Source organism: Poecilia formosa, unplaced genomic scaffold (genome assembly GCF_000485575.1).
Source record: "Poecilia formosa unplaced genomic scaffold, Poecilia_formosa-5.1.2 Scaffold701, whole genome shotgun sequence".
In the NCBI taxonomy this organism is placed as follows: Eukaryota; Metazoa; Chordata; class Actinopteri; order Cyprinodontiformes; family Poeciliidae; genus Poecilia; species Poecilia formosa.
The window spans coordinates 1-24,369 of NW_006800640.1; the positions used below are offsets into that span (position 1 = coordinate 1).

The 24,369-nt window shown below is 36.5% G+C and overlaps 1 protein-coding gene across 2 annotated transcripts; it reads left to right on the forward strand.

Moving 5' to 3' along the window:
* The first annotated feature begins 3,170 nt into the window (after positions 1–3,170).
* On the forward strand, positions 3,171–24,267 carry LOC103130959 (tuftelin-like). Of its 2 annotated transcripts, none has more exons than XM_007542493.2 (12): positions 3,171–3,256; positions 12,988–13,065; positions 13,169–13,267; positions 13,349–13,423; positions 13,546–13,611; positions 16,699–16,788; positions 18,736–18,846; positions 21,299–21,522; positions 21,645–21,750; positions 22,312–22,395; positions 23,211–23,302; positions 23,390–24,267. In XM_007542493.2, exons 4-12 carry the CDS (start codon positions 13,391–13,393, stop codon positions 23,460–23,462), a joined length of 879 nt encoding a protein of 292 aa, XP_007542555.1. In that variant the 5' UTR covers positions 3,171–3,256; positions 12,988–13,065; positions 13,169–13,267; positions 13,349–13,390; the 3' UTR covers positions 23,463–24,267. The 2 variants fall into 2 exon arrangements, with proteins under 2 accessions (XP_007542555.1, XP_007542556.2); XM_007542494.2 differs by lacking the exon at positions 3,171–3,256 and adding an exon at positions 5,109–5,261.
* Positions 24,268–24,369: the final 102 nt, after the last annotated feature.

Consider the following 24,369-nt stretch of genomic DNA (forward strand, 5'->3'; position numbering starts at 1 on the left):
TGAGCATTATTTAAGGAAATTAATTTAAGGTCATCATGGATGAAATGAAGACCAGGGTCCTTGCAAAAAGGTAAAGAAATACAGCAACACTTTATTTGAAGGGTTTGTGCATAAGACATGAAGTGTCATTCAGTAAATAATGACACTTTTCATGCAAATCTGCACTAAAAGTGTAAACTTTGCATTAAGTGCCATAATTTACTGAATGACACTTCATGTCTTATGCACAAACCCTTCAAATAAAGTGTTGCTGTATTTCTTTACCTTTTTGCAAGGACCCTGGTCTTCATTTCATCCATGATGACTTTAAATTAATTTCCTTAAATAATGCTCACCTTCTTGAGGTCTTCTTTCTGCACCTACTTAACAGCAAACATTTATTTGAGGTCATTGCCATGTTGGAAAACAAAAGGTTTTAGTGCTGACTGCTTTAGATATTTGGTTCGAAATCTTCATTCCTTCTGGATTTCTTTGAACTTGACAAGATTCCCAGGCCCAGAGCCAATGAAGTCACCATGATTCACTCTAAGTCTCTGGGTTATTCACCTCTCTTCTTCTTCCAGACAGACACAGCGTCTCAAGCTTTTAGATCTAGTCACCTAAAGAAAATGCCTAAAGTATTCATCCTCTCTCTTTTACTTCCTTTTGGCTTCAAAGTGTTTCTTCTGGGGAAGTGGATTTTCTTTTAGAGCTTTAGTTGTTGTTGTTTTTGAGGCTACAATCCCTGACTTGGTTGAGTTATTTATTGGTGTCAATTGTCCTTTAGAGTCTTTCAATGGTTTTGTTTCTTCTCACTTGTGAGTTGTTCACACTTAAACATTGTAAATACACAAAATCTTACCAAGTATTTTTTTAGTTTTTTCTAGTGAAAATATTATAAAATAAGATAAAACTAACTTACGAGTAGCTTTTTAACAAGATATCTGACCTTGTTTTAAGTAAATAAATAGCTATGATTTACTAAATCAACACATCAGCTCATATTCATTATCAGCAAAAACTGGGACAAACATTTAATGTCTCTATTCTGATGTAAAAAAAAAAAAGTTCTTGTTCCACCGGCAGATTATTTCATTTATAACAAGAAGTTTTTCCCATAAGTGGAATAATCTGGTGGTAAAACTAGAAAATTTTCATCAATATTTACTTAAAACAAGCCCAGATATCTTGCGGAAATGTTACTTGTGCGTAGCTTTGTCTAATTTCATGGGTACTAAGATATGTGCACTAGAAAATAAAAATACTTGGTAAGATTTTGGGGTTTTTTTGCTGAAAAGCTGAATTTCCTTTCAAAAACAAACTTATGGTTTAAATTAACATTTTTAATATCAGCTAAAAATATTTTTTAGCTGAATTAATATAATTTATAAATATAGTGCATCTTTTATGACAAATTTGATTTATATACTTGTGGTATGTGAAAAAACTGTATCCCTTACTCCCCCCAATTAGGCATATAAATGACACCAAACACTTTGTGTTGTGAGCTTAAATGTGTGTAAGGACAGCAAGCACAAACATGAACATATTTGGTGTGTTCAGTCAGGTTTGTTTGCACAGTTTTGTTTATTTTGCACACTGTAACCAAACCAGAAACTGTTATATAAAGACTTTTCATTAATCAGCTTTATGTAACCAGCATGACGCATTCCTCAGAGTGCTGCTACCTACCAATGTCACCATCTGGCAGACAAACAACGGCCTCGTCCTTTTGCAGTTTTTATCACCTCAGTAACTCAGGAATCACAGGTTTGCATGCATAGTGCTTTCACTGATGTGGACAGCATCACTGAAATAATAAAACACTGCTTTAGTTTGAATGTTGAAGGAGATGTTTTATGTAAAATTCACATTTTCGTGCATCCATTTGGGTCTCTACTGCTTCTAAAAGCAGCCCAAGTGCTTAAAAACAAAACACCCAGCTGGTTTTTGGCAATAGGTTCATATTTTTTAGGTGTCTGGAAAATAAGCCTTTTCAAAATCCTCTGGAATGTAACTTCACAAATCAGCAGGCACTGACTGTTGCCTACCAACCCCAGAGAAGTCCAGCCCGTTACCTAGCAACCGAAGTTGAGCTCTGGGACATTTGGTCTACGTTCACATTGCAGCATGAACTGACCCACTTTTGATTTTTTTTTTTTTTTGATGTAACGCGACCTGTATCTCTTTTTATGACAGTCTGAATAACACATGTCAGATTTTTTTCAATGCGACTCAGACCACTTGGATATCCGATATGTATCCAACCTTTTCAAATGTGACCTGAATCTGAACGGCCAGATCCTGAACGTCACGGATACTTGATAAACGTCACTAATCTGCGTCCTGATACACGCAAGCGGGAAGAAAAACAACACCCATGGTCCCAATCGGACAGCAACTTCAAAATCGTTAGCATCCTGGTTTACTTCTGCTAACACTGAGCACGTCTTCTTTTTGTGACATTGTTGCGCCCTCTACTGTGCATGCGGGACACTTTCAGGTCGTTTGCAGTTCACACTGGAGATCACATACACGTCGCATATATTTGTAAGTGTGAAATAATATGATTTGACAAAAATTCAGGATTGGGTAACTTCTCGCTCCAGAGTGAATGTAGCCTTGGTCATCGGGTTTTACCATTGCTGTACAATGGCAACAAGTGTTTTGTTGTTGACTTACCATCCAGAAACCACTTACCGTAATCTTGTTGGTTGTGCAGGAGGCGCTACTAATGCTTTTCAAAGATGTATGATTATATAATTGCGCATCCGTTTGCAGTTTTCACGTGTGAGTGAAAACGTTGAGTTGAGTGGTGTGATCAGCAGTTTATTTGATTTTCATAAAAGACACTAACACATTTTTTCTGTGCAAAAAAATTTTATGAGCAAACTTTCTGCAGTTAATAAACTTATCTAAACGTCTTCAGGGTTGCATAATAGGTCAGCTTTAAACTATACAGGACTATTAAAATGTTCCTGGGTCTAATATAAACTGTACTTGGCTGTTTATAATCCGAGCAGTGGGAATGTCTCTCCCCGTTCTTTCCGTTGTCCACGTGTCATCAGAGACCTGCAGGGGACGCTAGCGTCGACTGGCACTGTGGCTCCCTGTCTGGAGGAAGAGTGTGCAGGAACAGGGTTGGGCCTGGCAGTGCCTCACCCAGCCTTGTAAGGCAAGACAACCGTGACTTCCCACAAGCTTAGTCACAACACAGACGCAGTCGGTCCGGATCACATCTGCCTGGGAAGAGTCTCAGATTGCTTCGTCCGCTCAGGTAGATATGATAGTGGCTCTTTGAGATAAAGTATTGTATGGTGGGGGTTTTTATGTCTGTGGAGGGAGATGAAATATTATTTTTTTTGCTTTTAAAAGTTTAAATATTTTGGGGAGGTTTTTTATATAGATTTATGTTGAATTTTCTGAATCTATCCAAGCAGAGGTGTTTTTTTTGTTTTGTTTTGTTTTTTAAAGAAAAATGTAAAAATTATTTTTATCCAGTTTTTTTGTCACATGAGCTGTTTTACATGTTGGGCAAAAAATATTTTATATAAAGTTGTTTCAAGTACTGTATAACTTCTCCACCCATTCGTAACATGTGTAGTCATGTTGCTCAGTCATAAAACCGGTGTTTGAGATGTGGCTGGAGATAAATTAACCTTACAGATGTCTGTGAACTCTACTGGTGATGCTACTGTCTGTCCCTGCAAATTATTGGTCCTTTGCATTGATTGATGCTTTGTGTGGATGACTCCTTGTATAGAGTGTCGATCTGTAAAATGAGGTCATCTCCTAGATGATGAGCAGCTGTAATGGAGAACGGTAGTCTAATAACATGGGACTGGATGTTATAAAGGGAGCAGATGTTTGTATTATCTGGTGATACAGACATTAAGAAATCAGGAATGTTTTATAAAACTCAGTCAGGATGGGCTGATCCCTAGTCTCAAACAATATTAACTATTGTAAAATGTTGATTGTTTGTCGTTTTCTTAATTGAAAAATTGGTAATTCGGAATAAAAGGTGCAAATATTCTTTCTTTTTTTCCAGGGGGTTCTTTGTCAATTTTTCATGATCAGAAATATTTCCAAACTTCAGTATTTGTCTTTCTTGTGACTCAAGGGAAGCATGTAGTTGCCTTCTTTCAGCCAGCTGCCTGGCAGTTCTGCTTCTCCTATAACGGAATCCTTTACAATTAGATGCAAATTTTAAAACAGAAAATTCTCTTTTTTTTTTTCCAGTTTTACCTGAAATTTAGTCAAGATGGTTTTCCTCTTGGCAATTAAAGATTTTATTGGACAGATTTACAGATTGTAGTGAGAGACTTCCACTTATTGGAACTGCATGAATGCTATGTTTACAGTCTAGGTTAAAGTAATCAGAGTTGATTAATTACGATGAATATAGAAAGATAGTTGGGACTGAAAAATCTGAGCTAAATTTTATAAGGAAAACAAAAGAGAAGGTTGAAGAAAGACACTTTCAGTTGTTCCTAGAAAGGGGGTTGTTCTTGTGAATCCAGGTGAGCTGATGAAGAAAACAAGTCTTATTTACATTTACACCAAGTATTCCCAATTCTGAGAGGTGTCCCTAATTGCAAAAATCACTAAATGGGAGTGGAAAAACAAGTTGGAATCTGTAAAGCTGCTGGAGCACTGATCCATCCTCCTGCTCTTTTGTCTGGAATGCTGAAAGCAGGACAGGAGTGAATGAGAACAGACTCCCCCGAAGGGCTCATTACCACTCAGCTGAAAGGCTAAGCCAGATTATTTTACTTTGTTGCTTTCTAAATTCCTCTGTATCTCTTAAATATATCACTGAAGGAAATTTTAAATAAAAATGTTGCATTGAGATCTACCCAAAAACACAATTTATTCCACGGAAAAATATTTCAGAAATTACAAAAGTAAACAGAAGAACATTCTGGCTGAAGCCGTAATCCTTCTATTGCACCTTTGCGCGTGACGTCACTCTCGTCGAAGCTCGGCCCGCTCCGCCATGACGTACGTCAAAACATATGCGCTCCCGTAAAGTCCGTCAAAAACCGCACATCTGGTAGCCTAATATCGCTCTTATTTAGTTGGTTTCGCATTAAAAAAAAATGGTCACAGGATGCTGCGAGGTCAGCTACACAAACAGACAAGGATACAAACTAAACTTGTCATTTTATTGTATAACTTTTAATGAGGGAAGATACAGCGCCGATGGATAGCAGCTGTCAGTCATAATGACTGTCAACCTTCGGTGTAATCGCGGATTTGTAGCGAACACTTTTTACACAGTAAGAAGATTAATGTTCATAATTTATAAGTAATTATGATTAGAAAGATATAGAATATTGCACTGTGGCGAATATGCGTCTAGCCATCCCTAACAATGGAAACGATGCCCCCACCATCATGTAGCCTAGCATGTATGGAAAAAAAACGGGTTAGCATATCGTTTTTTTTTTTACGTTTTTAAGGCTGTTCCGGTTTAAGAGGAACCGCTGTTTATGACAAAGCGACATAAATCATGTAGTGTGAATTCAGGCAAAGTCGGTAGTTTGAGCAACACGTCAGGAGGGACGAAGTACGAGTCGGTTTCTAAGCTAGCTGTTTCCAACCGTTGTGAATATCGCCGTCTATGAGCCCCAACCAGGTATGTTACGTTCACGGACAAATTAGCTTGACTCAAACAAGTAGAAACCGTGAATTAACTGACAAAAACAATTTCCCAGTTGTTGGAATATTGAACAGTTACCCTGTTCAATACTCCCAATCCTCACTTCTGACGCCCATCATGGCGCTTCGAATGATTACGTGATTTAGTTGCAAACGGTCGATATATTACCATTTATACACTGTAAAACCAGAATTTTGCCAAGTAATATGGGTCTTACCAAAATAGTTTGGTATCTTACTGCACTTAAAATAAGACACTAACTCATACGTAACTTTTTAACAAGATGTAAGCTTATTTTAAGTCAATAATTCCTTAAAATTGCAGAAAAAGCACTTGTTCCATTGGCAGATTATTTCACTTGTGACATAGGAAAAATGTCTTGTTATAAGTGAAATAATCTACCAATAGAACAAGTAATTTTTCTGCAATTGTAAGAAATTGCTGTATTAAAACAACCTCCTATATCTTGCTGAAACATTATATGTAAGTGAGTTTTATCTTATTTCAAGTCTACTAAGACATTTTCTCAAGAAACTACCATAGACCAAAATTACTTGGCAAGATTTTATGTTTTTGCTGTGTATTTTTTATAGCCTACTTTTTAGTCCTTAAGAAACCAGCATTATATAATATTCCAAAAATAACTAATATTTCATAAGTTGAATGGAATTCTATTTGGAAAAAGATTGCAAGATAGTTTTTGAATTGCTACATAAACTGTTGCAATGTTTTGTTATACATTCATTAAATCATTTTGTTCTGAAGCTTAAAGGGAAAATCAATCATTGTTGTGAAAAATACTTGAACCAATGGGGTTGATGTTATCAGCAAAGCTGTTTTCTTTATGTTTAATTAACCTGAAGGTTCATTCTCGCCCTGAGAAATGATTTTGTGCAAACCTGCTCCGTCATGCAGGAGGTGGCCTGAGTGAATCTGAGCTTTGTTCTGCCTTTTTACGGGCTGAGAGAACCGCAGAAATGGAAATGAAATGTTCCCTGAGCTGCATGGGCAAGCCCAGAAGGTCACAGCAGATGTGCATTTGCATACTGATGCCCAGAACAGATACTTAAAACCTTGGAACATATTATGTTTATTTAAGAGATCTGAGTCTGCACTTGCCCATGAAGCTGTGAGAAGACGCGTGTAGAAATCAAAGGAAGTATTTAGCTGTAGCCAAATGTAACGAACATTTTTATTAGCGTATTCTGCTATGTTATACTGTACAAACAGAGCTGCAGGCCGTTAGGTGTGGTGTTTTGCAAACATGTCAATACCCTTTGAGCTTTTGACATGTTACAACAGCAAACTCTAATTTATTTTGTTAATTTTTATGCGATGGACCAACATACAGTGGATAAATGCAGTGAGGCACTGAGTTCTCTACAAATACATACTATCCAAAATAGAAGCTTATATTTCTATTTTTATCTTAACTGGAGTATTTTGTTGTTAAAACCTTTTAATTATGTTTTAACACGGTTCAGGAGTATGATGGTACGAAAAAAGTTCTGTATTTGTATATAAAGTCAATGATGCTGCCACCACCATGTGTCACTATGGGGATGCTATGTTCAGGTTAATTTTAGTTTTCTGCAGCACTGTTTTGCATGTAAATTTTCCATATTTACTGTTTCTGATTTGTGTTTATTGCATAAAATCTTAATAAAATACAGTTTGTGGTCAGTTTGTGGTTGTAATGTGACAAATTATGAAAAGGTTTAAAGAGGTATGAATACTTCTGTAATTGCTGCCATTGTTGAATTTGAAATTGAGCAACCTTTTACAGTTCTATGTGTGAGTTTAAAGCTTGAGATATTTGTTGTGTAACTTTAGACGATGTTCTCTGCACATGGGTGGATGTCTGTAAATATTTCTGACAGTAATTCTGGAGAAACTAATTAAGGCTTGTTCTGAAATTCACTGTCTTCATTCTTGCTGATGGTACAATGTTGATGCTCTTCATTCTTTCATCAATGGCTCTTTTGTTGTGGTTTGGACTTTGACTTTCAGTTTTCAGCCTTCATCCATCTGCACCTTAATGTAGAGGCAGGCTAGCATTAAAACATACCAGTAATTTACTAATTTCTACATTAAAATTGCAAATAGATGGGTAACCAGTGAGCATGTTTAGTTAACATGTTTAGCGCTTGTGACAAACACCTTTCACTGCACAACACAGAGGGTTAATGTGCAGTTTGGAGTAGATTACTTATTTCTTTGCACTCTAATCGCCTCTTAGGGTGTGTCTGTCCCTGGATCATTTCTGCCTTTAGGACCGAGAAGCCCTCAAGGCTTTTTGTTGCTTCTTTAGATCAGGAATGAGTCTCGCCCCGCCTGTCAGCGCCTCTGAGCTGATGATTTTCAGGACCGTAATTATACACAAATACCTGGCGTTCAAGCCAAGCCGTTTAGTTTGCGATCACAATGCAAATCAGAGAACAGCCTGCTGACGTAGAAAACAAGATGTTCTCATGTCTTGCTCTTTGTTCTTTTAAGCTGTGCAGCTCTGCTTGTGTGATTTAGAGCATTTGGTGGCGCTCCTGGTAAAGCTGTGAGAAAATCCTTAAAGTGCAGCCATCTTTTATTGCAGTAGTTTAATCTCAAACTGAAAAAATAAATTGCATGTATAAGGCAGAGGAAAAGAAATCCCATGTGAAGAAATTATAACTGCTGTTTTATACTTTTGTCATTACAGCCGCAGAGAAGTGAGTTTTCTCTTCAGCTCTCCTCCCTGTTTTTATTAAGTTTCAAGTTCTGAGCTGATATAGACATTAAAAAGTTTCTAATGACCATTTTGTTTTGATCTAATTGCATATTTTGAATTGTTTTCCAGTTTATCCACCGGATTCTTATTTAAAATCTTCTGGTATTTTAGTACTGCGACAGACTGGCGACCTGTCCAGGATGTACCCCGCCTCTCGCCCGGAACGTTAGCTGGAGATAGGCACCAGCACCCCTCCCGACCCCACCGAGGGACAAGGGTGTTCAGAAAATGGATGGATGGATGGATGGTATTTTAGTATTTCTGACATCATCCACTCAAACACGATTTTCAGGGTATTTAAAAGAGAATCCAGCCCACAGCATCACAGGTCCTCCACCCTACTTAAAAAATAATTTTTCACACACTCACTCACTCACTAAGTAGGCTTTATTAGTGTCTCTTGATTCTACATTGTTGATGGTTTTAGGACTTTGTGACTCCAAGATGCCACTCAGTTCCTTAACTGATCAGAAATATTTAATTTTCTGCTTTCTTATAATCCTGATTGACAGGATGAATTTTGTTCCTCACAGGTTTGTTTGCCACACCTTCAGATTTTAAATACAAGTCACTAAGAACTATTTATTACTAATTTTGTTTTTTTAGGTAACTGTACGGCTGTGACAGCTTGACAAAGCAATTATAGCCCCACAAACATAAAAACTATTCTTAGAAAATGCTTCTTCTCTTACGACACCAGTCATATGATTTATGTCACTACACGGAACAAATTTGCCATTTATTGATACAGTCATTAAAAAACAGTGGAGAAAACAGCAAAACTAACAATCCACATAATTTTGGGAGGTTTTAAACATAATTTGTTGGAATTTATTGAAACAACAATAACTCAAAATTGTTATAAGAAATTTATCATGATAAATGATAAACAATATGATTTATTCTCACCCCTAGTCTATGCATATCTGCCTTAGATGAACTGAGTGTTCTCCTCTCTTTCCTGTTTTGAAGAATGACTTGGACAAACATGCCTGCGTTTCATCTAGCGGTGGGGTTTTTTTTTTTCAAGATGAGCCAGTAAATGTGTAATGAGCTTTATCTAACAATCTGAAGCACTAGGCTGTTCTGCTGAAAAGCGTTTAACAGGAAGATCCAAATCACTATTTCCTTGGTATTTTCTGTTTCTGATTTGTCATGGCGTAATGAAAGTACACAAACAAGTTTCCCGACGGCACATCTTCGTAAGTAGGAAGCTCGATATAGTTTGTGGTTATTCCCACGAAAGGAGTGGCTAAATATCTGTGACATGTGGTGTTACTAGTTTTAAAAAAAACATTTGTAACAGTCCATATTAAGTGATTTCTGTTTTGCAGCTCTTAACGCTCCATGTAGATGCCGTTTAGGATTAATATCAAAGCAAAGCAAAGCTGTGTTACTTTCGTAAGATCTTGTTACAGAGAGATTCACTGTGCGACCTTGTTTACTATACTCCTTCAACAGTGTGTGACGAATTATTTTTGCATTAGACCAGGAAGCATTTTTCGGCTGCGAGGCGGTAAATACCATAAGAGTGACTGTGGAAAAACATGCTGGTGAGGATTCATGTCGACAGTTTGCATAAGCAACAGCAGACGCATGATGGTCTGTTGATTTATGATTTATGCAAAGTTTATGCAATGGTCAGAATAAAAAAAAATACAATTCTGACAAAAATACAAGCAAGAATTTGTACATTTTAAGCTAATACAAAGGAACAACAAAAAAGTACTTCCAATGAAATGAATGAGGAAACGGCAAAAATATTCCTTCTCGCCCACAAACTCAACTGGAAATCAAATCTGTCAAGTGATTTACAGTTTGTAGCTAAAGACTGAGACGAAACAAATGTATGAAATGGTAAAGATGTGGATTACAAATAGGAAATGGAATAAATAAGAATAAAACTTTTCATTAATTTAAATAAACATAAATAGGACTGTTTGCTATTTCACCATATTTTAAAATATGTACAATCAGTTTAGTGCAAACGTCTTTTTAGTGCTTTACCTCGACATATTTGATTTAAGGTACTTTACTTTGGCATGTTTCTCATTCAGGCATTTAATAGCGCCAATACTATCACAATAAAGCACAACTCTAGAATAATAGACAAGTTAGTGAAGAATAGGTTTTAAATTTGACCGTAGGTACAATCTGGTCTCATTTATTTAGTAAAATTCCTGAAATAAACCAAATAAAACACAATTGTTGACTTTTAAACACACATTGCAAAATATGCTGTAACGGTCAGTATTGGTTTTTATTTTTTACGATCTCTTCTAGTTTGTATTTGCTTGTTTTGGTTAATTTGCCCCCTTTATCTGATTCATACTTATGTAATGCAGTTCAGTTTCTTCCTGTTTTCATTGTGTACCCCTGTTGCCCTTCTGTTTTCTTCAGTACTTAAGTATTTTCATGAATCATGGAGATTACTCTTGCATGCAAATGCTTAAAACTTCTTATTACTCACTATTACAAAGGACAAATTATTTGATTTACCTCCAAAGTTGAATAAAACTCAAATGCAGCCTCTGATGTCATACTTTTCAATGGATCATCCTGCTGGAGATTATGCAATAAAAGAATCATTTGTTTGCTTTCAGAGGGGACTGAAAGGTCAGGCGTGTTTAAAGGATTTTAATTGACATCATTGTTTTTTTAGCTAAGATGAGTTCTTTAAACTATTCACTTCACGCAACAAAACGCTGATTATCTTAATAATGTATCTGTCACAGCCTCAATGAATGAGGCTTTATGTGCACATTTAAATGTTCTCTCAATTACTTCACTTTTCTACACCTTTCCTTTTGTAAAATGAAACAAGCAGTAAATTCCTTTATGATGCTCAGAGTGAAAAATATGACAAAGTGGCTTTGATCGTGGAATGATGTCTGCGCAGTATCGCCTGTAAAAGATGAAGGAAAGCTCCTGCACAAAGGAACAACAAAAACAGAAAGAACTTCCACTGAAATGAATGAGGGAACGCAAATATTTCTTCTCGTATAAACTCAGTGGTTGATGCTGAGGAAACAGATCTGTCCTCAGGTGATTACGGTTTATTGCTGAAGGATATAAAGAAAGAGACAAAAACTGTATAAAATGACAAACATATGGATTGCATATTTAAAAATAAGAATCAGACTTTTCATTCATTTAAATGAACAAAATGAGAACTGATTAGAAAAACATTTTTTGCAGTTCAGTGCAAAAGCATTTTTCAGTTCAATATCTGTGACTGTTTTTATTTAATGTAGTTTATCTTCACACGTTGCTCAATCATGCACATAACAGACAAAACAGTTTATGAATTTCCATATTGCTCTTGCATACAAATATTTAAAACTTTGCACCGTTTCCACTTACTTAATGAAATGTAAACTGGTTTAGACCTCTAACCAAACCAAAATCACTCCACACAACCTCTTGCTGGTTATAATAACTAGAGTAAATAAAAGCTGCTATGTGACTTCAATGTGGCTTCAGTTTGGTTATGGAGTCACATAGCCACATTTTTTTACTCTAATCCAAGTCCAAACCTCTTGCGCAATCCTTCAACTTTCAACACACTTGAATCAAACTAATAGTTAATTTCCTTAAACAGCAGGCAGCTCTGCCAATAAGCCGTTTATTTGATTCAAGTGAGTTGGAGATGGGATGCATCTAAAGGTTGCAGGATATTAACTCTCATGGATTAAACTTTGCTTTTCCTGCTCTAAACTATGATTAAAAGAAGGATGAGTATTTTTAATCTAAACTAAATCTGCAGTTTGCAAAATGGGCATGAAAGTTTGAGTAAGAATTGACGAGTAGTTGGCAGAAATTGTCACATGGCACGGTGGTGGCAGCATCATGCTGTGGAGATGAGGGGGGGGTTTCCCAGCAGGAGAGGGAAGAGACAGATTACCTAGAAACCAAAAGAATAGTTTTTTATTTGTTTGTTTGTTTGCTTTCACTCCATCTTTGGTCGAAACCAAAAAAGAAACAAACTTGTTACATTAACGATGATTTAAAACGTTCAAGACTTCGTTTTAAAATATGTTTTGTTAATCTGTGAGCTTTGCTATATGAATGAAATCGACTTATGGTCCATATCCACAGGACTCAACATACAAGACTGATCAAGAATTTCCTGTCCGTAGTCCGCTGCTACTAGCATTTTCACAAACACTTCAATTGAAATGTTACGTGACAAACATTTTTGTTGTTATTTGTTGTTGTTGCCAAGGAGACGGAGCCGACTGGAGAGTGACTAAGCTGGGGGTTTTAGAGCGTTTTGTATTTTTAGCCCCGGCTGCACTGGACTGGTTAGATTTTCTCCAGCTAGCTGACCACAAACCCTGAGTGGAAAAGTCTCCTCACTGTGGGTTGCTAAGATTTCCAGTGTGATTGTAGGATTTGCACAGAGGAACTTCAGTGATGAGGAAGTTTTATGACTTAAAAACCACCCTCTCTCTCTCTGCTCCTCCTTCCACTTTCATTTTGAGCTCCTCTTCTTTCTCTTCATCAATCTTTTGCCCCCACCCCTCCGACGCTCCACTTAGTCATCCACCTCCTCTTACCGTCTCATCTTTCATTCCAGGATCTCCGCAGGACGCTCAGACTTCCCCTACAGGATCAGGATCAAGCAGGACGCATCTCGGAGCGGCACAGCAGCAAGGTACAAACTCAGAGCGGAAAACACAGGATCGTTTACTGGACGACGGAGGCGGAGATCAGAGGGATAATTTTTTCTTTCTTCTTCTTCCCACCATGGAGTGTAGGAGAGCAGCATAGCCGTTGTGCTGCCTCAGAAACCCAGCGAGCAGAAACAAAGAGCTGCGCTCATCACTCCCACAGAAGAAAAGGTAGAAGTCATTAAGGTATGCGTTCCGGTTCAGTGGAGCTACAGTGGCGTTGAGCTTTTCCAGTGTGTGTTTCATAGTTGTGTTTGGTGTTTTAAGGTCTACCTCGGAGCTCGGTCAGAGGCGGTGCAGAGTGTCAGGATGCTGACGGACGAAGTGTCTCAGATTCAGGAGGTCAGAGCTCAGCTGCTGGGGCTTAAAGCATTTAATTACTTGTGCAGAGCTCAAATGGAAGCCTTTATGTTCTCTGTGCATAGTGAACATTTTTTTGAAGCATTATCTGTTTTTGTTTGTAGGTGCGGTACTGCCTGAAGACTCTGAGGCAGCAGATGGCTGCCAGACAAAACAGCAACTTCAACAAGGTAGAGTCCTACTTCTAACGCTTAAAAAATGTCATACTGAATCAGCCAACAGCTCGTGTTTTACTCAGTGTGTCTTCATTTTGTTCTTACTGAAGAATTAACTGTTTCATATCTATGCATCTCTGTGTCTGGCAAGTGAATTCGATGCTTAATTTGGGGGGAAACTGGAAAAATGTATGAAGAGATGTGAACATGTAAAGGCAAGAAATGCATGAGGAATTAACTAAAAACTGAACAAAAATTTGAAAGCAAATCGACAGTGGAAAGTGATGAAATGTAAAGAAAATATTCCAAATGTCTTTATTTTGTCTTTATCATTAAAACATGGATGTTCTCTGATGTTGGAGAGTCTAAAATATGAAAGGAAAATGTTAAAATAAACCACAAGTTTAGGACTCATAAACATTCACGTTTTTAAGGCGATTTGTTTTTTTGCAAGCTTAAGACTTGAGTCCTGATAGTTTTGGCTTTATTTTTTCCTACAAATTTATGACTTTTCTGATGTTGGAATCTCTAAAGTATGAAAGCAAATGTTAACATAAATTACAGGTTCAGGACTTTTTTATATATGTTTAAGACTTAAATCCTGGTAATCTGGTCTTTATTTTTCTCTCCAAATTTATAACTTTAAAATCTGAGATTTATTTGCATTTATTTTTGTAGGGGTTTTTTTGTTAATTATTTTAATGTTGGAACTTCTGAGGTTTTTCTCAAAATTGTGCCTGAACTTTTTATACATTGTAACAATTCAGGCTATAAAAACCTTACTAAGAAGCTGAGTAAACCATAAGATATCTAAATGTTGCAAAGCATTTTGATTTAATAATCTAATCTGCTATTTATGATCTAGATAATCTAGACATCTGAAATATTCAAAATCTTCTTTTCCATTCCTGTTCAGGCTTTGGTTTATTTTTACGTATAAACTGAGTTTTAAGGAATTTTACAACACTTGCATTTGAATGGATTTAACTTTATTACATTGAAAATAATGTGGGGACAAAAACAAGAAATCTGATAAACAAAAGTCAAATCATGCAAGGAAAGATGGTTACAAAGAGCAAATCCAGAGAGTTCATTTAGAAAAAGATCTAAAAAATATATCTTTAAAAATGATTTGAACTCTTTAAAGTTTCTGATATCAGCTGTCTGTAAATAAAAAAACAAATGCAATCATTTTCAAATAAAAATTTTTCTTGGAGGAAAAAAATCCGATTTTTTTGTTTAGTTTATTTGTATAAGCTGGGCTGGTAACCTTAGTGCTATTAAACTCTGCACATTGTGTAAACATTATCAACTTTGCTTTTGTAGCTCTAAATGCTTCTGTTTTCAACTTGATTTAATATTAACTTTGCACAGCTCTCTCCAGCGTAGTTATTTGTTTGTCCTCGTTGCACAACGTGTTAAAATCCTTCCAGATGAGCTGCAGGCGGAGCAGCAAAGCATCTGGACTCATTTTCTGCTGCTGTTATATGTGCAGAGTGGTTTGGTTTTGTAAGACTTTACAGAGGCTCTGCATATCTGTGCTACGGACATTTTGTTCCCTGTTGTACCTGTGGAAATTTATTTTTCCTTCTGTAATGCAAAGACACACAAAGTGATTTCTAATTTGTCCGTCTTGCATAATTAGTCCAGAGCAGAAAGTAGCAGCAAATATTCAGGAGCTGCATCTGGTTTATATTTTGTTTTTCTTTGCGTGGGAGAATTTTTTTTTTTTTTTTTTTACATTTCCCTCAGAAATGTCCCCAGTCTATGTTGTTCACTAGAGAACTATGTCTGTTTACAGCTCACTGCTGCCTGTGGGCCTGCAGACCTCAACCATTAAGTTTTGATTTTCAGCCTCATCTTTGTTCATCCAAAAATTTCCCAGATTCCTGGAATCCTTTCGTGATATCATCTGCTGTAGTTAGAAATCCCAGTATTTTCACATTCTTTCTCTTGCATGATTTTATGTCAGACTTATTAGATTATTAGATTGACTGCAGACAGTTTAACAGGGCCGTAACTAATTGCAGACGAGGCCACGGGCGCCTGGTTATGTTGTAAAATGAAGGAGCAAGGCTGGAAAGAAGTGAACAATGACATTAAGCCCAAAATTACTCTTCCCCTTGACAGATTTAGTTTTAAAGTAATACTTTAATTAGACCAAGATGCATCTTCTGACTGGAAGTAATACTAATATTGTTACTGACTGAGAATCTGTGGACGGAGCTACAGATTAGGGTTATGGTAAGGAGGCTTTCCAACCTCAGACTTTGAGCTCCTCGCCAAATATAAATATTAAAAAATACCTGTGAAAATATGCAGAAACCTGGTCAATGACTGGTAGAAATGTTTGATTATTTATAATCATTTTTGACCCACCATTTTTTTGGTAAAAAAAAAATAAAAAATTTAAAAAGTGTTTTCAAAATTTATACTTTTAACATTGATCTTCTTAATTGTCTGTAAACAATTTTAAATCTGATTTTGAGTTTAATTGTGTATGATTACACCCTTCATCTTTGTTCACCTTTTTAATGAAAAAACATTATTTATTTGATAAGTTTATGCTGAAGCTCAGCATCTCATTTTACCTGCAACAGCTTATTGAATGACCAGTTAAGACAACTTTATTTCTTGCATGGCATTTAAAACTCCTTCACTTGTGAAAACTTCACTTTTATTTGCCAATCTAAGCTGTGTGCTTTGGCTTTTATAATTAGCATTAGCCACAGCAATGGCCACTGGAGATACTGTCACTGCTGCAAGTTTCTGATGTCTCTTAATAATTTTCCAGAGGCGAAACTGACTGCAAAGTTGTTTCACTGATTTTTTTAATTTTATTTTATTTTATTTTTTTCATATTTTACTGGGACTTATTCCAAATCTTTCTGTAGCAACATGCTTAAATAAAACTTGTAAAATTATGTTGTGTTTTTTTTTTATTATTATTATTTTACTGTGCCAACGTCTATGGAGTTTTCACTGGCTACGTAATAAAGCAAAACCAAAAACTTCAATTTTCTTTTTACGTAAAAAAAAATAAAATAAAATAAGAAATAAACAACAACCTTTTCAATCTGGTCACTCCGTTTGTGTTTTCAGGTTCCAGAAAATGACTTCAGAGTCAACAAGCCCAACTATCAACCACCGATCACCAACAACAACAACAACAACGTCGCACTTGACATTCAGGTTAGCTCATCTTACTTCAATGCTTTAATGCATCTATCAACCGTGTTGCTTTTTACACACTAATGTATATAAATAAGTAAATGTGCCACGATGCACATGATGCATTTAAATTACTTTCAGTTGCAGAAGATTTAAATGCATCATGTGTAAAGAAAAGTTTTAGCTCCTCTGATTGGCTCCCACTGCTGCCTTTCCCATGCATTGTGCTGGAGTCAGCACTTTATAAGAGCTTCTGTAAACCCACACCATTATCTCCAGCACTGTGGGTGTGAGGGTTGATGGCAGGTAAACCCGGGTCAGTTTGCACTGCCCTGCTTCTCTAAGTAGTCAGATTATATAACTGTGCAGGGAGCAAAGTGGAAAGTGCAATTATTCTGCTCACTAAAGCAAACGCTTAGCGATAAAAGATTATGTTTAGACTGTTTAAAAGCTGCCGTTTCCTAAGTCTAGACATGCTTTATCTCACCATTTCAGGCTTGGGTTTGATTTTACTGGCCATATTGTGCAATGTTTATTCTTTTATACCTCGTAATAAAAGAATAAACTAATTGTACAAAGAAAATGCATTTATAACAAAAGCAAGCAGAAGCAGAAGAAAAGCAGAGAGTATTTGCACATTCAAAGAATTGGGTAGAAGAATAAACTTTTAGTATCAACCAATAAATTACTATTCATGTTAATTTGGTTTGAATAGTCTTTCTGTTAGTATTAGAAATAAGGCTGCCGTTAACGGTTATATTAGTAACTGATTATTCTATCGATTATTCTGACAATTTATTGACTAATCGGATGAAAGAAATTGCCTCATTTAACCACTATTTTCTTTACACAGTCTTAGAAATACTGTAAAAGATGCACATAAACAAATAACCCAGTTCCTTTTTTAAATAAGAAAACAAACATTTTATCACCTAAAATTCAATAACATAAAATTTCTTCAGTGTATGTTTGATTGTTTGTAGCAAAGCATTGATCTGGAACTAAAAACTATTGTCTATTAATCTGTTTATTTTTTTTTTTTTGGATTAACAATTGGATAGCAAATGATACTTTACAGGAAATTTCTGGGTAAAACATGTTTACAGAAATAACTTTTTCATCTTAAATGCATATATTTTGTACAGTTTTGGCTTAGACACTGCTCTGACTGTTTTTCAGCAATTGCTCTTTTTCGAGTCTGTGTACTCCAGTTATTGATTAATCAGTTACAAAATTAGTTGATAACTATTCAGAAACTAATTATTCATGATCAACCCGATTAATCGTTTCTGTCCCAGTTTTAAATTCACATTTTCCCCTTAAATTAAAGACTCATTCCTTTTTATAAGAAAAGCTTTTTTGAATGTCTTCTGGTAATAATTTATGTTTGGCTTTAAACTTAATAATGGCTGTTTATAATTCCACTGTGTCAGCAAATTTGAACAGTTTGTACGATCCAAATAACCAACTTTATTGATTACTCTTAACTCGTTTTTGCAATATTAAAGGGGCATAAAGGGGCAGTATTATGTGTTTTCTAGGCACATAGTTCCATTTTATAGCACAATCAAGTAGCTATGTTACATTCAGTTGTCACAGAAACTCTATAAATATCAAATATGACTTGAAATAAATTAGACTGTGCCTTAAAATTGGGCCTCTGTTGCTTGGTTGCAAACTGCAGCTCTAAAGAGGAGATTAAAGGCCACAGAGATTAAAGGATTTCTCAAACATGCAAGAAAGAATCAAGGCAACACTCCAGGTGTGTTTTCGATGAGGGAATAGCATTATAAAAGAAGCCCGTTTTTACATAATACTGCCCCTCTAACGTCTACAGTGAAGTTTAGTAGTTGTTGCACAATAACTCCTATGAGATGAGACTAGGGAACAGTAAAGAATGTGGAGAACGGTTTCCTGTTAGATCAGACCCGATTGAACGCGTCTCTCTTTGTCTGTCCACTCTCGCAGCTCGAGGACAATCAGGAGGACAGCGCCAAGCTCAGAGAGGTGACGCGGCGTCTCTACGCGCAGCTGAAGGAGATGGAGAAGCAGCACCAGGAGGAGCGAGACAGACTGGAGGTCAGGAAATGAGTAACTCGACTCGCCTACTGTGACTCACCGCTCTGCTACTTTCACGTTGCTTTAACTGTTATCCATTAATATTACCGTCGGAGTCCATTACTCATACTCCGACGCGCCACCCTTTATTGGTTTTTGTGAAAGATCTGTCCAGACTTGACTAACATTTTTGTAATGGACTTATCAGCATTATAGGTTGTTTTACATCACACTCATTGTTTTTTTAGCAGCAGCAAGTTTAGTATGAGACAATTTTCTCTAAAGACTGACTCATCTAATTTACTTTTTGTGTCTGCAATTTCAAAAACTGGAGAACTTGGAAAGCCAAAAAAAATCTACATTAATTAATTAAATACATGCTTAAGAGATTGTTTATCTCCATAAACACAAAATATATTTAAAATTGTCTTCATATTAGTGATTAGCTCTTTTTAAGACCTTGATACTTACCTCGTGAATGCTGCTGTAAATTAAAGTTAGATTGAGAAAATTAATACTTTAGAAAAGGTTTACTATGCATCAAATATGGAGCTTTTAATAAATGTATTTATGTTTCATAAAAGTTTCATATCAGTGACGTAATGGTGTCTGATGTCTAAATTTAGATGGAAAATGTGTAAAAAGTTTTAAAATACACTGATATTTTATTGCAGCAACATGATCTCATACTGAATTTTTTTAGAAAAATATATATTTTTCTAATTTAGTATGTTTACTCATTAGAAAGAAACATTCCAATTCAAGTAAATTTTAACAGAAAAATATTTTTGTACAAGTCATACCCCTAAAATCCCATCTTATAATGTTTCTATAACATCTGATTGGTGACGTGTGTAAATATAGTGTGTAAATATAACTTTCAGTTCTTGAAACTGCTCATTTTCCAAACCCCAAAAAGCAAATGGTTGTTTTAATAAACTCTTGGGCTGATTTTAGATCCAGTTGAGACCCAAGTGGAAGCATAAAAATGTGCAAACTGTGAATTTTGCACAATAGATCCCCTCTAAACAGAGATTTGGTGAACTCAGCCAGTGAAGTGTTAACTGGTGAATCATTTCTGAATCAATTTGTCCAAATGTTTCGGTTAATTATCCTGCTGAAACAAACACCAAATCACCTCCCTCAATGGTCATCTCAACCCCCAGACCCTGGGAAAGGAAATAAGAGAAAACCAAACGCTAACCTTCTGACAATAGTGAGTTTCAAGAACTCTGAAAGTTGGTGGAACCAACTAACCCCTCAGTTTTCGGTTACCTAGCAACTCACTCATTCTTTGGTTACCTAGCAACTGGCATTGAGTAACTGGCGCAGTAGTAGCAGTTTCAGAGTTTAACTTTTTTTTAGGGGTGCTAATAATTTCAGATTATTTCTCAGACAAATAACATGAATTAAAAATTTTAATTTTGTTTTTTCTCAAACCTTCAGTGTGAGGTAATGTTTCCCGGGAGTCTGCACTTAAACCGCAGCCATGTCTAGAAATGCAACTGTGGACTTTATGGGAAGCTTAGAAACCACAAGTAATGGTTGCCATCAGCTTTAAATGTGTTTTCAGACGGTGATACATTAAAGTAACATCTCTGTCAGCAGGAAGTGAACAGATCCATCAGATCCCGCCTGAGGAGCTGATGTGAAGACAGGCCATTAGCTTTTAGTGGATCTCAGATTAGATCGATCAAGAGATGACTCAGGCTCATGTGTGGAAAGACAGATCATCAATTTGTTCTCCATGATTCGTTCTCAGTGATTTTTTTTTATTATTATTGAATTATATGCGCCTTCATATAAAATTAAATCAACACAATGGAGAGTTTAGTTTCATTTTGTATGCTTAGTGTGATCTGAATTGCTAGACCTGACCAAGATGCCGATATTTAACCCCTTAAATATCGCCATCTTGGTCGGATCATTCTGTTTAAGTATATATAAGATGTTAAAGCTGCAGTATGTAAGTCATAAAAAAATGTAAAACTGTCCCTATGTTGTGACAGTGAGACAGATAATCTGTGAAAAGATTGATTTCCTACAAAAATGTTTCTCTCCCGACCAAAAACGGCCAATCACAGCCAGGGGTAGGATCTTAGCACTGTCAATCATCCTCATGTACTCACTGCTCAATGTGCTAATGGTGGAGAAACGACTTACCGCTACAGGAAAACTGTCTATCCTCCATCATTGGTGGCTATGCTAACTACCCTGAGCATTAATGACAGGCTATGCTAGCAGAAGGCTATGCTCTTCTGCTAGCTCTTCTGCAGAGGGGTCAGCAGCTCCACAAAGATGGTGATTGACAGTGCTAAGACCCAACTCCTGGCTCTGATTGGTTGTTTCTAGTTAGCATTGGAAGAAGTCAGAGAGGAGATCTTTTTTTTTTTTCACGGATTATTTCTCATATGCAGTCATAAAAAAAAAAATCTGACCTTGTTAAAATCCCCATCTGTTCGTCATCTTGCAGGCCGAGTCAAACGAGTACCGCATCCGCCTGGCTGAGCAGTCGGAGCGTCTGCAGGCGGTGGAGCTGCAGTCGGAGGAAAAGGGCCAGCAGGTGGAGGAGCTGCAGCGGCTGCTGGAGAGCATGAGGATCGAGAGCGGCCTCCTCAAAGACAAGATGGAGGCAAGGGAGGCGGAGCTGCTCCAAGTCAAAGAGGACAATAAGGAAGGAGTAGAGAACGACGAAAGGTAGGAATTTATTTTTTATCAAGGTGAAACTTCTGTTGTAAACTCAGGTAGCGATTCGACAGAGAAAACCTGCAGAGGGTTGTTTTGTTGTTTCCAATCAGTTTTTATCGTGTCGTCTGCAGGTGCACAGAGCTCAAGAAACAAGTGGCTGTGCTGAAGGAAAAGATTCATCACCTTGACGACATGATAAAGAGTCATCAGAGGAAGCTCCGCTTCATGATTGAGCAGGTATTTACGCATGCATCAAGGTTTTCTGATGGTCAGAGTTGGATAGTAAGTAGTTACAGTTACTCAGTTAGATTTAAGAACTTTAAGAAAAGTTTTGAAACTTTTATTGAAAGAAATTAATTTTGAATGGTTTTTTTGTTGTTGTTTGTTATTTTATAATTATTTTTATATGAATTATTTTCATTTTGACCTTAAAATACCAAAACTTTCCACATAAGTTTGCATTTTGGTTCGTCTGATTAGGTAATTTTTAAATATTAAATGATTGATATTTAGATCAGTTACTCAACACTTGAGTCGCCTTTTTTTACCAAATACTTTTTTCACTCTTACTTGAGTAATTTCTTTGACAACTACTTTTTACTTTTATTTGAGTAGTAATATGTTGAAGTAGTGCTACTCTTGAGTACAGTTTCTGGTTCCTCTTCCCACATCAGCTGATTATGCACACAGAGACAAAGACGACGCCAGGAATGAAGGAGTGAGACAGAGTTGACGCAGGAGGGATTTATGCTTTTTTATGAATATTACAGTTTTTGCTTGTTTCGGTTGGTATCACAGCTGCAGCAGTCACGGACAGTACTCCAAGAGAGGGATCGGGTCATCATGGACCTGGAGGAGAAGGTCGCTTTCCTGGAAGCTGAGGTGAGTAGGTCAAAGGTCAAAAGGAAAACGACTGGCCCTCCAAAGGGCTTGTTCACCTTTTAAAACAGCCATTACTGTGATTCTGAAGTTTCTTTATAAACAGCCTTTCTATACCTTTGACTGCTTCACAATTTGTGGTGTTATAACCACAAATCTTATTTTGCCTCTTTACACTGATACCCCCAATTTAACTCACTAATCAATAGTCCATCGTTACTTTGTTAAAACCACAAATGGCGTCATAAAAACCAGCAGATGTTGTGGAGAAGTTTAATGAAGGGTCAGGCTAACTAAATATATCAGGCTTTCCACATGTCGTAATCTGCATTTCTATTACAAAAGTTCACAAAACTTTGTCAATATTCTGCTAATGTAAAAAAAAAAAAAACAATTTTGCAATTGCGGTGTTTCCATTAAATACAAAAGGCAATTAAAGTCACACATGAATAAGTTTATTTACGTGATAAATCATTAAAAACCATTCTGCGCTGTCATGCTCCATCTACTTCCTGTCTCTTCTTCTTCGTGTTTTGCGCCAGCGGTAACATCTGGTTGTTAATCATGTGACTCCTGTTGATCATGATTTTATAAGGAGCTGTAACATCTTCATGCCTATATTTACATGCAGATTGTACAATTCATGTCAGTTTATTCACTTAAGTAGACAAAGCTTTATATTGATACATGTGTTTATGAAGAAACAGGTTTTTGCAAAAAGCTGAAAATCAGAATTTCTGTAAAAGGTAGAAGTGTTAAAAAAACAGCACATAATACAGGAATGAAAGTAAATGCTTTTCACTTGTTTCTGCTTGCAGAACAAGGAACTGCACGACCACATGGACCACTTCCTGTCAGGACGGGACCCTCCTGCCCTGTCCACAGAAAACAAGCCAGAAATTGTTTACAGGTGAGGAGACGCCGCCCAGTTTCCTTTGCTACTCGTCATCAAGGCTTTTCTGATCTACATCAGCTCACCATTTTGTTTTTTTTGCAGCAAACCTTTGATTCCAACATCCCCGACCAACAAAGTGCTGCCTTTCATCAAAGTCATCGAGATCAAATCCTGAGCAACATCCGCGGAAATGATCTAGAACAAATGTGTAAATACGTTTTACTTACCCTCTGTTAATATATAGATATTTATATGTAGATCTGCAGTGATGGGTATTTAACAGACCTCATGTTTGTGGCTTTTTCACATGCAGGATATTTGTTGCATGTCAAAAACAAATAGGGCAACATGATGAACTCCTCAAAAGCAGTTAAATGATTTCTTGGATGTTACACACGGGCACAAGTCTGTGCAGTTTGTACTTTGACAGGGAAGCCTTCAGGATATAGTGGAAAGCGTTCAAAGAACTTCAAGCTGCGTCTCGTGCAAAGTAATAAGCAGCTTTATAGGTCAAGTTAGAGAAGCTAAACTCATAGGAAACTAATCTGGGTTAAATGAAAAAATAGTCAATATTCTGATGGTTTCAGCACATTTTTATGAGTGACCAGCTTCCTTAAGGGTCACAGTTAAATTCCCCAGTGCTTTGTACAGACTTTGTTACTGTCAGAATGTTTCTCTTACATTAAGTGGGTCATTTGTGAACAAAAAAAATGCATTTAATGTAATAAAACTCCAACCCTAAACTCCAAATATTCTCTAAGCTATATTATTTTCCAATCTGCAAGGTATTGCTCGAACATGTTCTGTGTCCAGGCTTAACTTCTGCTAGTCATATTTAATAATGAATATTTAACATTGTTTTGTATTTTTCTTCAACTTGTCAATATTTTTGTTGTGTTTCTGTAAAAGCTGTAGATAGCTATCACAAAGTGAGACATTTTGTTGCAGATTTTCTCCACTTTTATTTAAACCTAAATAAATAAAAAAAACAGGATAACCTGAATACTGTTGGCGCTTCATTTCTTACGGGATTAATTATGGGTTATACTGCCACCTAGTGGTGCTATGAAGAACAGGAACTG

Excerpts from the sequence above, each read along its gene's own strand:
- LOC103130959 (XM_007542494.2), top strand. The coding sequence starts at position 5,208 with ATGACTGTCAACCTTCGGTGTAATCGCGGATTTGTAGCGAACACTTTT. Across the intron at positions 18,847-21,298 it reads AGGAGCGAGACAGACTGGAG|GCCGAGTCAAACGAGTACCG; the intron begins GTCAGGAAATGA and ends GTCATCTTGCAG. Across the intron at positions 23,303-23,389 it reads AAGCCAGAAATTGTTTACAG|CAAACCTTTGATTCCAACAT; the intron begins GTGAGGAGACGC and ends TTTTTTTTGCAG.